This window comes from Bufo bufo, chromosome 1 (assembly GCF_905171765.1).
Source record: "Bufo bufo chromosome 1, aBufBuf1.1, whole genome shotgun sequence".
In the NCBI taxonomy this organism is placed as follows: Eukaryota; Metazoa; Chordata; class Amphibia; order Anura; family Bufonidae; genus Bufo; species Bufo bufo.
The window spans coordinates 583,609,574-583,624,464 of NC_053389.1; the positions used below are offsets into that span (position 1 = coordinate 583,609,574).

The window sequence follows — 14,891 nt, forward strand, 5'->3', positions numbered from 1 at the left end:
AAAAGAATATGGCAATTTAGGGGTTAAAATTATTATTTTTTTTAAATCACCTTATCCACTTAATCGCGCTGCCGCAGTGTTTATCTTCTTTTAGCAGGACCTGCGAGGACGTCACAGCGCTTACCACGTGCGGCAGCACGATCAAGTGGACAAGGTGAGTTGGTTGTTTGTTTTTTACCCCTAAATTGCCACACTCTTTCATTCTGTCTTGAGAATGGTATTATTTTCCGCTATAACCATGTTATAACGGAAAATAATAAAATGACCTGAACACCGAAGCCGGGCTTCAGTGAAAAAGTCCGGGTTCGGGAACCCGAATTCACAAAGTTTGGGTTTGCTCATCCCTAGTGATGGTCCACCCCGAGGATAGGACATCATTACCTGATCAGAGGGGGGCAGCAATAACCAGCCCCATTAACTACATAATGGACCGATCTGTGTATTTCCGATGCAGACTACTGCAGAGCAGCTGATCAGCCAGGGTGACAGACCAGCTCCAATAATTATCATGGTGGTCTATTCTGAGGATGCTCCATCACTTGTAAAGGTTTGGACAATCTCGTTAAAAGGGCGTCTGTCAGCAGATTTGTACCTATGACACTGGCTGACCTGTTACATGTGCACTTGCATATATTAAGAATTCATGTTTCTCAGTAATGCAGGTACATATGAACATGGGACCAACACAGATGCCTTCAGCTGCCAAGTGCACATGTAACAGGTCAGCCAGTGTCATAGGTACAAATCTGCTGACAGATGCCCTTTAACCACCTCAGCCCCCAGTGCTTAAACACCCTGAATGACCAGGCCACTTTTTACACTTCTGACCTACACTACTTTCACCGTTTATTGCTCGGTCATGCAACTTACCACCCAAATGAATTTTACCTCCTTTTCTTCTCACTAATAGAGCTTTCATTTGGTGGTATTTCATTGCTGCTGACATTTTTACTTTTTTTGTTATTAATCGAAATTTAACGATTTTTTTGCAAAAAAATGACATTTTTCACTTTCAGTTGTAAAATTTTGCAAAAAAAAAACGACATCCATATATAAATTTTGCTCTAAATTTATTGTTCTACATGTCTTTGATAAAAAAAAAATGTTTGGTTAAAAAAAAAATGGTTTGGGTAAAAGTTATAGCGTTTACAAACTATGGTACAAAAATGTGAATTTCCGCTTTTTGAAGCAGCTCTGACTTTCTGAGCACCTGTCATGTTTCCTGAGGTTCTACAATGCCCAGACAGTACAAACACCCCACAAATGACCCCATTTCGGAAAGTACACACCCTAAGGTATTCGCTGATGGGCATAGTGAGTTCATAGAACTTTTTATTTTTTGTCACAAGTTAGCGGAACATGATGATTTTTTTATTTTATTTTTTTTCTTACAAAGTCTCATATTCCACTAACTTGTGACAAAAAATAAAAACTTCCATGAACTCACTATGCCCATCAGCGAATACCTTGGGGTCTCTTCTTTCCAAAATGGGGTCACTTGTGGGGTAGTTATACTGCCCTGGCATTCTAGGGGCCCAAATGTGTGGCAAGGAGTTTGAAATCAAATTCTGTAAAAAATGACCTGTGAAATCCGAAAGGTGCTCTTTGGAATATGGGCCCCTTTGCCCACCTAGGCTGCAAAAAAGTGTCACACATCTGGTATCTCTGTATTCAGGAGAAGTTGAGGAATGTGTTTTGGGGTGTCTTTTTACATATACCCATGCTGGGTGAGATAAATATCTTGGTCAAATGCCAACTTTGTATAAAAAAAAAATGGGAAAAGTTGTCTTTTGCCAAGATATTTCTCTCACCCAGCATGGGTATATGTAAAATGACACCCCAAAACACATTCCCCAACTTCTCCTGAGTACGGAGATACCAGATGTGTGACACTTTTTTGCAGCCTAGGTGGGCAAAGGGGCCCATATTCCAAAGAGCACCTTTCGGATTTCACAGGTCATTTTTTACAGAATTTGATTTCAAACTCCTTACCACACATTTGGGCCCCTAGAATGCCAGGGCAGTATAACTACCCCACAAGTGACCCCATTTTGGAAAGAAGACACCCCAAGGTATTCCGTGAGGGGCATGGCAAGTTCCTAGAATTTTTTATTTTTTGTCACAAGTTAGTGGAAAATGATGATTTTTTTATTTTTTATTTTTTTTCATACAAAGTCTCATATTCCACTAACTTGTGACAAAAAATAAAAAATTCTAGGAACTCGCCATGCCCCTCACGGAATACCTTGGGGTGTCTTCTTTCCAAAATGGGGTCACTTGTGGGGTAGTTATACTGCCCTGGCATTTTCCAGGGGCCCTAATGTGTGGTAAGTAGGTAAATGACCTGTGAAATCCTAAAGGTGCTCTTTGGAATATGGGCCCCTTTGCCCACCTAGGCTGCAAAAAAGTGTCACACATGTGGTATCGCCGTATTCAGGAGAAGTTGGGGAATGTGTTTTGGGGTGTCATTTTACATATACCCTTGCTGGGTGAGAGAAATATCTTGGCAAAAGACAACTTTTCCCATTTTTTTATACAAAGTTGGCATTTGACCAAGATATTTCTCTCACCCAGCATGGGTATATGTAAAATGACACCCCAAAACACATTCCCCAACTTCTCCTGAGTACGGCGATACCAGATGTGTGACACTTTTTTGCAGCCTAGATGCGCAAAGGTGCCCAAATTCCTTTTAGGAGGGCATTTTTAGACATTTGGATACCAGACTTCTTCTCACGCTTTGGGGCCCCTAGAATGCCAGGGCAGTATAAATACCCCACATGTGACCCCATTTTGGAAAGAAGACACCCCAAGGTATTCAATGAGGGGCATGGCGAGTTCATAGAAATTTTTTTTTTTTGGCACAAGTTAGCGGAAATTGATATTTTTAATTTTTTTCTCACAAAGTCTCCAGTTCCGCTAACTTGGGACAAAAATTTCAATCTTTCATAGACTCAATATGCCCCTCACGGAATACCTGGGGGTGTCTTCTTTCCGAAATGGGGTCACATGTGGGGTATTTATACTGCCCTGGCATTCTAGGAGCCCTAAAGCGTGAGAAGAAGTCTGGAATATAAATGTCTAAAAAATTTTACGCATTTGGATTCCGTGAGGGGTATGGGGAGTTCATGTGAGATTTAATTTTTTGACACAAGTTAGTGGAATATGAGACTTTGTAAGAAAAAAAAATAATAATTCCGCTAACTTGGGCCAAAAAAATGTCTGAATGGAGCCTTACAGAGGGGTGATCAATGACAGAGGGGTGATCAATGACAGGGGGGGTGATCAATGACAGGGGGGTGATCAGGGAGTCTATATGGGGTGATAACCACAGTCATTGATCACGCCCGTGTAAGGCTTCATTCAGACGTCCGTATGCATTTTGCGGATCCGATCCATCTATCAGTGCATCCGTAAAAATCATGCGGACATCTGAATGGAGCTTTACAGGGGGGTAATCAATGACAGGGGGGTGATCAGGGAGTCTATATGGGGTGATAACCACAGTCATTGATCATGCCCCTGTAAGGCTTCATTCAGACGTCCGGATGCGTTTTGCGGATCCGATCCATCTATCAGTGCATCCGTAAAAATCATGCGGACGTCTGAATGGAGCTTTACAGGGGGGTAATCAATGACAGGGGGGTAATCAGGGAGTCTATATGGGGTGATCACCACAGTCATTGATCACGCCCCTGTAAGGCTTCATTCAGACGTCCGGATGCGTTTTGCGGATCCGATCCATCTATCAGTGGATCCGTAAAAATCATGCGGACGTCTGAATGGAGCTTTACAGGGGGGGTAATCAATGACAGGGGGGTGATCAGGGAGTCTATATGGGGTGATCACCACAGTCATTGATCACGCCCCTGTAAGGCTTCATTCAGACGTCCGGATGCGTTTTGCGGATCCGATCCATCTATCAGTGGATCCGTAAAAATCATGCGGACGTCTGAATGGAGCTTTACAGGGGGTTGATCAATGACAGGGGGGTAATCAATGACAGGGGGGTGATCAGGGAGTCTATATGGGGTGATCAGGGGCTAATAAGGGGTTAATAAGTGACAGGGGGGGGGTATTGTAGTGTAGTGGTGCTTGGTGCTACTTTACTGAGCTACCTGTGTCCTCTGGTGGTCGATCCAAACAAAGGGGACCACCAGAGGACCAGGTACCAGGTATATTAGACGCGGTTATCAAAACAGCGTCTAATATACCTGTTAGGGGTTAAAAAAAACACATCTCCAGCCTGCCAGCGAACGATCGCCGCTGGCAGGCTGGAGATCAACTCTCTTACCTTCCGTTCCTGTTAGCGCGCGCCTGTGTGCGCGCGTTCACAGGAAATCTCGCATCTCGCGAGAGGACGCGCCGGCGCGTCCACTCGGAATGAATCAACCACCTCCAGGACGCGTCTGTGCGTACAGCGGTCCGGAGGTGGTTAAGGCCTCTTTCCCACGAACAATACGGATTGGCTCTGGATGCGCTCAAGAAAACTCGCACCATTTTGCAAGCAAGTTCAGTCAGTTTCGTCTGCGATTGCGTTCAGTTTTTTCCACGCGGGTGCAATGCGTTTCGATGTGTTTTTCACGGGCATGATAAAAAAAACTGAAGGTTTACAAACAACATCTCTTGGAAACCACAATTGAAAAATGACTTGCTTCCGGATGTAAGGCGTTTTTCACTGAAGACCCATTTACGTCTATTGGGCCAGGGCTGCGTGAAAAACGCAGCATGTTCTATATTTAGCGTTTTCTGCAACGCAGAACTGATGCCTGGGAAAAATAAAAATAAAAAACTCGTACACAGACCCATTGAAATGAATGGGTCAGGATTCCGTGCGGGTGCTACGCGTTCATGTTGCTCGTGTGAAAGAGGCCTAAGGCTCAGCAATCATCATTGACTACAGTTTAGCTGTATTGACTTGATGGCTGGACAAAGCTAGTAGGAACAGTGAATAGAAAGACGGTCCTGGTGACTGTCCCTTATAATTCACAGCAGCAAGACAATGTTTCTACGAGAAATGCACCACTAATACTTTCTAATGAAGTCTGGATTCTGACCAAGCTCTTTGGCCATTCGAGGCAATTCAATATTTTTGTACATTTGTCTGTTACTTCTTGTTACCTTTAGATCAAAGCTGCAAAGGCTGAAAGTGTCATCGTCCTTTTCTTTTCGTTTCCTCTTCTGAAAGTACAAAAATAAAATGAATATTAGACATTATCTATGGTCATAGGCGATGGATTTAGCAGATCCTGAAATGTCTGTGTCACCACACGGCACGGTTTGCGTTTAACATGTGGCTATCTGTAGGATGGGCCTACACTTTTAAAGTTTCGGAGAACCCTACCAAATGGGTCGTGCCAAGTTTTAAAGTCATTACCCCATCCATAGGATAATGGATAACTAACTGACCCCGAGAACAGGGGTGGTGATGGAGGGGCATGTTCTGGAGATAGAGTACATCGCTCGGCTATTTCTTTTTTTAAATCAGATATTTTTTATTCAACATATTTAGAAAATTGTACAAACAGTAGGGACTTATGCATTCCAGGTATAATTGTAACATGACATGAAAATGACCCCCGATAACTGAGTCCCAGAACCCCCCACCCCCTAGAAAAGAGACAGTCCCGCCATTTTTAACATGAGTATCACACCTCGCCATAAATACCATTGCATATCCTCCAGGAGCATATCCATCATGTACATGAGCCTCCAATGTTCATTCCCAGTTACTCGGTTAAGGCACATCCACTATCCTCCATAACAACCCGTCCAGTCTCCTGACATACTGAGCTCCCTCACATATGCGACTACCCAGGGACTCTACCCAGACTACCCCCACCACCACCACACGGGGAGGGAGGAGGATTTGGCCCTGGCAGAGAACCACCTATCCCACAGTGCTGTAAATGTAGCTTCACGCTTCCTCTTTACATACACACCTATTCCAAGGCGAAGTATATCGTCCATTCTATTAAGGAACTCCGTTACAGAGGGAGGCTGTGGACGAATACAGTGTCGGGCTATCAGTTTCCGGGCCTGGAATAATAGGCGCTGCACACCAAGGCGCATATTATGATCTGTAATTTCTATCACTCCCAAAACGCAGGCTCTAGGAGTGACGGTACCACAACCTGGTATGCATTATTAATACTTTTCAGCACACCTGCCCAGAAGCTCGAGAACATATGTAATATAGACCCAGGACCGTCGCCGGAACTGCCTGCCGGATCCACCAATCTGCATGCAAACAGACCGCAATTGTAGATTTATCTGGATGCGGATCCGTACTACAAATGCATTGCAAGAACAGATCAGTCTCTCCGGATATCATCCGGAGAAACTGATCCGTTATACATTTATTTTCACATTTTTACCGGTCTGCGCATGGATGGATACGGCATTGCAGTATTTTTACTAATACATTTCAATGTAAATTAATGCCGGCATTCCAGCAACTGATCCAGCAACTGATCCGGAATTTTGAACAGAGATGATAACACAGCATGCTGCGGTATTTCCTCTTTCAAAACGCCATTCTGTGACTGAACTGAAGACATCCTGAACGGATTGCTCTCCATTCAGAATGCATGGGGATAAAACTGCTCAGTTATTTTCCGGTATAGAGCCCCTAGGACGGAACTCAATGCCGGAAAAGAATAACGCTAGTGTGAAAGTACCCTTACAGATTAAAATGAATTGTAGGCAGGCCACAACGTTGTTTCTATACGGGCACCACCATTTAGGCGAGTGTGTGGAGCATGTAGGCTGCTGCGGTACGGTTATATCCTCAGTCACTTGTATTCTGGCTTGTAGGGTGCGGAGTGTACATTAGGGAACTATACAAGTAGAGTAGTGCTTTTATACAACATTACTATTAGAATTCTCCCAGCATAGTAACGTTATGGCAGAGACTATGTTATGTAGATCTCCAATATGGCGGTATTAATCGGTTTCACAGGGAAAAGCGAAAGACGAGTGTGTGTTGGCTACTCCCATATGTATTCTAGCCAACTGTGACCTTGGAGAGAGAAAGAGGTCTAGGAGGGCTGAACTAGACAGTAGAAAAAAAAAGCCTCATGGCTGTGCTAGACATAAACACATCTGCAGATGCAGTCATGGGGAGGAAAATGCCGCTCCACAACATCTGGATTTGGTCGGGACATTTAAAGAGAATAAAGTGAATGGCCCCTGACGGCTGCCGTCTAGGACGAGGCTTTCAGCAATGGCGCACAGCTGTTTGCCATTATGACACACGGAAAGAAAATCCTTCACAGGCCAGAACCACGTATGTACAAGGTGTTAACCCCTTAACTGCCAACCCTGTCTTAGCATTAAGGCCCACAGTTTTTTTTTTCTTCTGCTTTTGCGTTGCTGCATTCTCAGAGCCACATAACTTGTTTAACTTTTATGGGGGAAGAATGGAAAAAACTTCTCCTTTTGTGCCATTCATTGCATAGCATAGCTAATTGTGTTACTTTTACTCTATGGGTCGGTACAACGATGTCCATGATGTAGTTTTATTATTTATTTATTTTTTAAGTTTTGTAGCTGGCTGACATTAGCGATGTTCTAATGTCAGCAGAACATAACTGTATGACTTATATCTCCCTGCCTGCTGCCGTCCTTCACTCACTGCGCCTAATACTAAAATGGACGGCGCAGGTGCGGGACTTGCGGAACACGAAGGAGAGCGAGCATGTCAATCACCTTTACAAGGGCGTGCCAAACGGTGAGAGGACGGAGCCTCTAGGTGCTGCAGCAACATCCCACTAGAGGATCATTAGCATATTATAAAAGTCATTATTTAGGGCGTACGGCGGCAGGGAGAAATAAGTCATACAGTTATTCTGCTGACATTAGAACATCGCTAATGTCAGACAGCTACATAACGATTTTTTTGAGGACAGAAACCCTTTAAGAACACACATCATGGGAACAAATTGCTTTGGCTGCATTCTAAGAGCAAGAAACTATTTTATTATTTGTCAATATAACCATAAGAGGACTTGTATTTTTATTTTATATTAACAGAACCATTTTGAGGTACATATTTAATTGATTAACATTTCTTAACTTTTTCCGCTAATATAGCAGGCCAAGATGTAGTTAACATTTGGCACCATTTTTGGATATTTACGACTTATTAATGCATATATGTGTGTGATCTACCACCACTTTTACAAAATAAAACCCATTTGTGGAAAAAAAAATAAAAAAAAATTTATGAAATCATTTTTTTAAGGGGGCACTAGGGGACAACACAACCGTTTGATCACTTTTATATACTCCGTATACCAAAGCATTACTGTCTGTCAGTGTCCGGGTGTATTCACATGACTATTTTCAAATTCATTCATTTCCATGGGGCTGCAAAATATGTGGACAGCATGCGGATGCCAAAAAGTACAGAAGGTCCGGAGGCAACGCAGTGTAATTACAACTGGTCATCCCATTGACTTGAGATGACGAGCCGTGTAATCTTGAACATAAAGGCCTCCTTATCAAACAGCTGATCAGCGAGGGTGCCTAGAGTCGGACCCTCACCGATTTGATATTGATGACCTATCCTGAGGTTAGGTCATCAATAGGTTACCGCTGCACAACCCCTTGAAAGCCTAACCATGACCTACAGTTACACGATGGACACTGATGACATCAATGTCACAGATGGGCAAAGCCCTTTAAAGGGCATCTGTCAGCAGATTTGTACCTATGACACTGGCTGACCTGTTACATGGGCGCTTGGCAGCTGAAGGCATCTGTGTTGGTCCCATGTTCATATGTGCCCGCATTGTTGAGAAAAATTATGTTTTAATATATGCAAATGAGCCTCTAGGAGCAATGGCGGTGTTACCGTTATTCCTAGAGGCTCATTTGCATATAACAAAACAGCATCTTTCTCAGCAATGTGGGCACATATGAACATGGGACCAACACAGATGCCTCCAGCTGCCAAGTGCACATGTAACAGGTCCTTTAAGGGGTGAAATCTGTGCACATCTTATGAAGCGACTGCAACTACACTGTCCAATGGAAAAGTAAAAGATCACAAGACAAAAAATTCACATAAAAGGACATCACATGCATACACATGTCTCTCTACACCCACACAACATGTTCATGGGCAGCCAGTACTAACCAGTGTAAAATCCCATGGTGTGCTTGGAGTCAGAAAGGTGAAGGAGCTCCCTCTTCTGAGAGAATGTCTGGGGAAAAGCAAAAAAGAAACTTTAGTTCAGTAAAGCAATAAATAACGTTATGACTTCATCATAGAACAAGATTTCGCAATCTTCCACTTGAAACCTTATTTCTGGGTGGGCTATGTTTTTCCCAACTTCCGGCATTACTCATGAGTGACCCAGTATTTAGTGTCAGTGGAGAAAATGGCACTTCTGTGGAAACTCCGGGTGAACCCACACATGGCAGATTTACTGCCGAAGTATTTGTGACTCCTTCCACTCATCTGAAAGTGGCCTGCAGAAATCCACGTGGATGTAGCAGCAGCAACAACCCCAATTCACATGTATTGAATGGAATAACTAGTCTCAGAAATTGTGAACATTCCCCATAAGATAGGACTTCCATGCTGGAGCTGAAGTCCACTGGAGGCATCAGTTTAGCATCTCTGCTGATGTTCTAACAGTTATCACCTATGTGACTGCTGGAAACACCCAAGCGCAGTCCCATAAGCAGTGAATGAGGCATTGGTCACACAAATGCATTACTGTTCCAGTGACCCGGGACTTGAATGGTGGGTGTCCCAGCAGTCACTCATTCTTCACATCTCCTGTGGACAGGTGACAAAGGTTTGTGGGCTAAGTCCTTAAGGGATTTCCAAGATTTTTGAAGTGATGAGCCATTATTTGGATAGATCATCAGTATCTGAACAGTGGGGGTATGGCACTGGGAATCCCACTAATCAGCTGTTTGTGAAGGCACCAGCACTCACAGTTGCATTGTGGCCGCCTTGCAGCTTTCCCTAGGCCAGTGGTGGTGAACCTATGGCACATGTGCCAGAGGGGGGCACTCCGAACACTCTGTGGGCCGTGCATAGGGTTGCCACCTGTGCACTATTAAAAGGGACCCTGTGGCCACTGTCACCAATGAAGATAATACTGAGGGGGAGGCCGCTGCGCCACCAATGATTACACCAATGAGTGCACCGCGCCACTAATGATTACACCGAGGAGGGCACACTGCGCCACCAATTAGTATAAATTAACCTATTAATACAAATGGAGGTGGCGGGTGCCAGCTCTATCACACAGCCGGCGCCTGGCCTCAATGACAGAACACAGCGATCCGCTTCAATTAACCTCTCTGGTGCCGCACCTGAGTGGTTAATTGATGGAGTTCACGGGATCACCATGTCCTGTCATTGAGGCCAGGTGCTGGCTGTGTGATAGAGCTGGCACCTGCCACCTCCATTTGTATTTATGGGTTAATTATATTCATTGTTGGCGCAGTGGCCATAGCCACTCCCCTCCCCTCCTCCTCACTGGTGGCCAGCGGCAGTCGCGTCACAGTTGGGAGGAAGGGACTCCATCCTTCTCCACTGTGCCAGCTGGTGGGCGTTCTGATGTGTAATGTGCGCCGAACTTTTAAATGGCAGTCAGCACTGTCAAGTGTGACTGCCCCTATTACGTCACTAGACCGCGGTAATTAAACAGCGATATCGCCATTTCTTAATACCGCAGTATATCTTTGATACCGTTATATTGCCCAACCCTAGACGAGTTTTATTTTTTTTGCACAAGAATAGTGGGGAAGTGGACATTAACAATACTGTGGCCTATAATGGGGGCCACTAATGGAAGAAAAGTATGGCGCTGTGCTTGGTAACGGGGTTTTCCGAGACTATAATACTGATGAACCATCCTGAGCTGTTTGAGAAGGCACCGGTGCTCCTGTGAGTGCTGCAGCCTTTCCAGCTTTTCCTTTTGGCGAGCAACGACGCTTTCATCGGTCACATGACCTAGGCGCAGCTCAGCCCCATAGAAGTGAATGGGGCTGAGCTGTCATACCAAGCACAGCCGCTATACAATGTACAGCATTGTGCTCTGTGAGCTGCGAGAAGGCTGCAGAACCCACAGAAGTGCAGGTGCCTTCTCAAGCAGCTGATCGGCGGGTGTCCCAAGTGTTGGACTCCCATGATCAGATACTGATAGCATTAAAGTCTCAGAAAACCCTTTTAAAGTGCTTCTGTCACCCCACTAAACTCTTTTTTTTTGTGTGTACTTATAATCCCTATCCTGCCATATTGCCATACATTATGTTAGTAATCATTTTCGTTCAGTAGATTTAGCAAAAAACATACTTTTATGATATGCTAATTACCTTTCTACCAGCAAGTAGGGCGTCTACTTGCAGGGAGCAGCCGCAGAAAACCGCCCCCTCCTTCTGTTGATTGACAGGACCAGCCGCGATCTCCTCCTCTCTCCGTCACCGAAAGAGAAGACGTCATCGGCGTAGGCGCACTGAGGGAGTGCTGAGGAGGCGAGCCTCCTTATCTCAGAGCGCCTGCGCCGAATCAACACAGGCGCGCGATTTTTGAAATGCTGACAGGGCTGGCCGGAGGAGGATTGGCCCTGTCAATAAACAGAAGGAGGGGGCGGTTTTCTGTGGCTGCTACCAGCAAGTAGACGCCCTACTTGCTGGTAGAAAGGAATTAGCATATCATAAAAGTAAGTTTTTTGCTAAATCTAATGAACGAAAATTATTAATAACATAATGTATGGCAGTATGGCAGGATAGGGATTATAAGTACACACAAAAAAAATATATATTAGTTTAGTGGGGTGACAGAAGCCCTTTAAGTAGTTGTCCAGCCACCTAAACTTTGTGGGGGGGGGGGGAAGGACATAAGGGTGCGCCTACATGTATAAGGGAACATCCAAACATAAAATACAGTGAAAAATCCACTGTCGATTTTTCTAGGGTTTCACCACAAAATCCATGAGAATTACATGCAGGTTTTGCAATGGACTTCCTACTCTACATTGCAAAAGTTGAAATCTGTGGTGGATACTCCTGGCACCCGAGTGATCAGCTGTTTGAAGAGAAAGCAGTGCTCGTACAAGTGCTGCCTTCTCTTCACTGTCACAACTGCAGAGGCTAGCAGGTGTAGTTACCTCTCAGACATCCCATTCACTTCAATGAAACTGCTCCTGCCTGTTCAAGTGAATTACTGCTGCTACTGTGTAGACGGAGTGCAGGTAAACACTGAAGAGGTTGCAGGGCTATGAGGAGGGGAAGAGGTGCAAATTATTGGGGTAAATATATGACATTACCATAATTCTGTGCAATCTGCACCATTGCCACTGACCATCCCTGCCCATGGCTATGGCACCCCTGTCAGAATGTCCAGTGTAGGTGGTTACACATGCTCAGTAGCTCCATCAGACTGCGGAGATCCTCTTGTACATAGGAAGTAGAGGGACTAAATGACATGTATGTAACAGCAATATCTGGAGATGCGATTCCAGTTATGACGTGTGTAATCTAACAGGGAAATGTAATCCGCTTTAATAATGAGCAGAGTCATTCAGCACAGCGCACACCAACTATGACGCATCTCGGCCCGATTGCCCCTCAGGCACCAGGTGGCGATGACTATTATTCCTTCCGGCACGTAGACATGACTGATGCTTTTAAGCAATACAGCGCACGCTTTGACCTGACACTAGGGTACCCACTGAAGATATGACTGCTACCCTCATACAGACGCACTGAAGTACAACCTTTTATTTTCTTGTGCTGCTTTCAATAGTATTGCAACCCTTTGCCCCACTACAAGGTTACACACAGATTTTAGGCTGGATGTCAGCTCCAATATTCACTCATGCTGCAGCATCTACCGCCTAGACTGCATGTGACATTTGCCCCCCTTCCTATTAAGGCTAGGTCTACACGACGACATTTGTCGCGCAACATTTTGTTGCACTAATGTCGCGCGACAATTTTTATAATGGCAGTCTATGGTGTCGCACTGCAACATGCTGCGATGCAACAGTCGCAGAAAATCCATTCGAGATGGATTTTTCTGCGACTGTTGCGTCGCAGTATGTTGCAGTGCGACACCATAGACTGCCATTATAAAAATTGTTGCGCGTCATTGGTGCAACAAAATGTTGCGCTACAAATGTTGCAGTGTAGTTGTGCCCTATCTGTCGCGCGACTTATGTCTACAACATTTCTATAGAATCTTATATTACATATACCATGCATGAATATTAATGCTTTGTATTTTGTAACTTAATTTTCAGACTCTAAGTTTGTTAATAAAGACTACGGTCCTTCCTAGGTTGTTAATGAAATGAATCCCGAGGTTCTATAATTATCACTGATATGTTTATTATAGATCCAACTTTGAATCTCAAGATTATTAATAAAGACTTCGGTCCTTACTGATCTAGGAATAAAGAGTCTCTCAAGACAAAATATTTTGGTACACAATAACATGCAAATTTGTTTACTGTATTCTGTGCATGATTATGAATAATAAGTACTCAATATTATGTCTATCGTTTTATGTATACATTGGAAAAGAAGTGTATATCGACATAAGTGATTTTTATGCCTGATATATGAAAAATTTTCAATAAAAATAAAATGTTACAAGAAACTTCCACACCAAAGGCAGTGTGCCACCAAAGTACAATACAGACTGCCTGCAGTGAAACACTGCCACCTAATGGTCAAGTGTGATTATTGCATGTGATAGCAAGAAAATACACTGCTCAAAAAAATAAAGGGAACACAAAAATAACACATCCTAGATCTGAATTAATTAAATATTCTTCTGAAATACTTTGTTCTTTACATAGTTGAATGTGCTGACAACAAAATCACACAAAAATAAAAAATGGAAATCTAATTTTTCAACCCATGGAGGTCTGGATTTGGAGTCACCCTCAAAATTAAAGTGGAAAAGAGTATTACACTCACCGGTAATCCGGTTTCCTGGAAGTCTCCATGACACCAAGTCCTGAGATTGACTTCCTTCTGATTGGACAGGAAAAACACAGAGAGGTTAAAACCCCCACCCCCTCCTCACATCACCAGTGTATTTTAACGAAGAACCCCAGGATGAAAGGATAATAGCTAATAGCAGAAAAAAAGGGTGGGATATATGTGGTGTCATGGAGACTTCCAGGAAACCGGATTACCGGTGAGTGTAATACTCTTTTCCCCAGTCGTCTCCATGACACCAAGTCCTGAGACAATATCAAAGACACAATTAGGGGGGGGCAACTGCCGACAGGACCTTACGTCCAAATCTTAGGTCGTCATTAGCAGCTACATCTAGTCTGTAGTGCTTAGTGAAAGTATGAACTCTTTTCCATGTTGCTGCCCTGCAAATCTGTTGTAAGGAGGCTGAGGCTTTTTCCGCCCAGGAGGCAGCCATGCCTCTCGTAGAATGTGCTTTTAGGGAAGCAGGGACGTCTTTTCCCTGAGCTTTATATGCTTCGGAGATTGCCATCTTAATCCATCTGGAGATGGAACTTTTTGCCGCTTTCTTCCCTTTGTTAGGACCTGAAAATTGGACAAACAGATTTTTGTCTTTTCTCCAAAGGCTGGTAGCTTCCAGGTACTTTAAGACCGCTCTCCGGACATCTAATGTGTGGTAAGTGATTTCTTGATCGTTTTTCGGATCGTCACAGAACGAGGGGAGAACAATGTCCTGAGACCTATGGAAGGTCGAGACTACCTTGGGGAGGAAAGTCGGATCTAATTTGAAAATTAATTTGTCCTCAAATATTGCAAGGAATGGTTCTTGGATGGACAAGGCCTGCAGCTCACAGACCCTTCTGGCTGAGGTTATTGCCACCAGAAAAATCGTTTTAATGGTAAGCCATCTGATGTGGATAGAGTCCAGAGGTTCGAAT

General features: G+C 44.0%; 1 protein-coding gene across 1 annotated transcript in view; it reads right to left on the reverse strand.

The window, feature by feature from the left end:
- Nucleotides 1-14,891, reverse strand: part of NET1 (neuroepithelial cell transforming 1) — a 52,834-nt gene that overhangs the window by 16,551 nt on the left and 21,392 nt on the right. The window contains exons 2-3 of the mRNA XM_040413383.1: nucleotides 9,143-9,209; nucleotides 5,122-5,181 (exon numbers count right to left, since the gene is read on the reverse strand). Of these exons, the coding sequence (XP_040269317.1) occupies nucleotides 5,122-5,181; nucleotides 9,143-9,209 (127 nt within the window). The remainder of the gene's footprint in view (nucleotides 1-5,121; nucleotides 5,182-9,142; nucleotides 9,210-14,891) is intronic.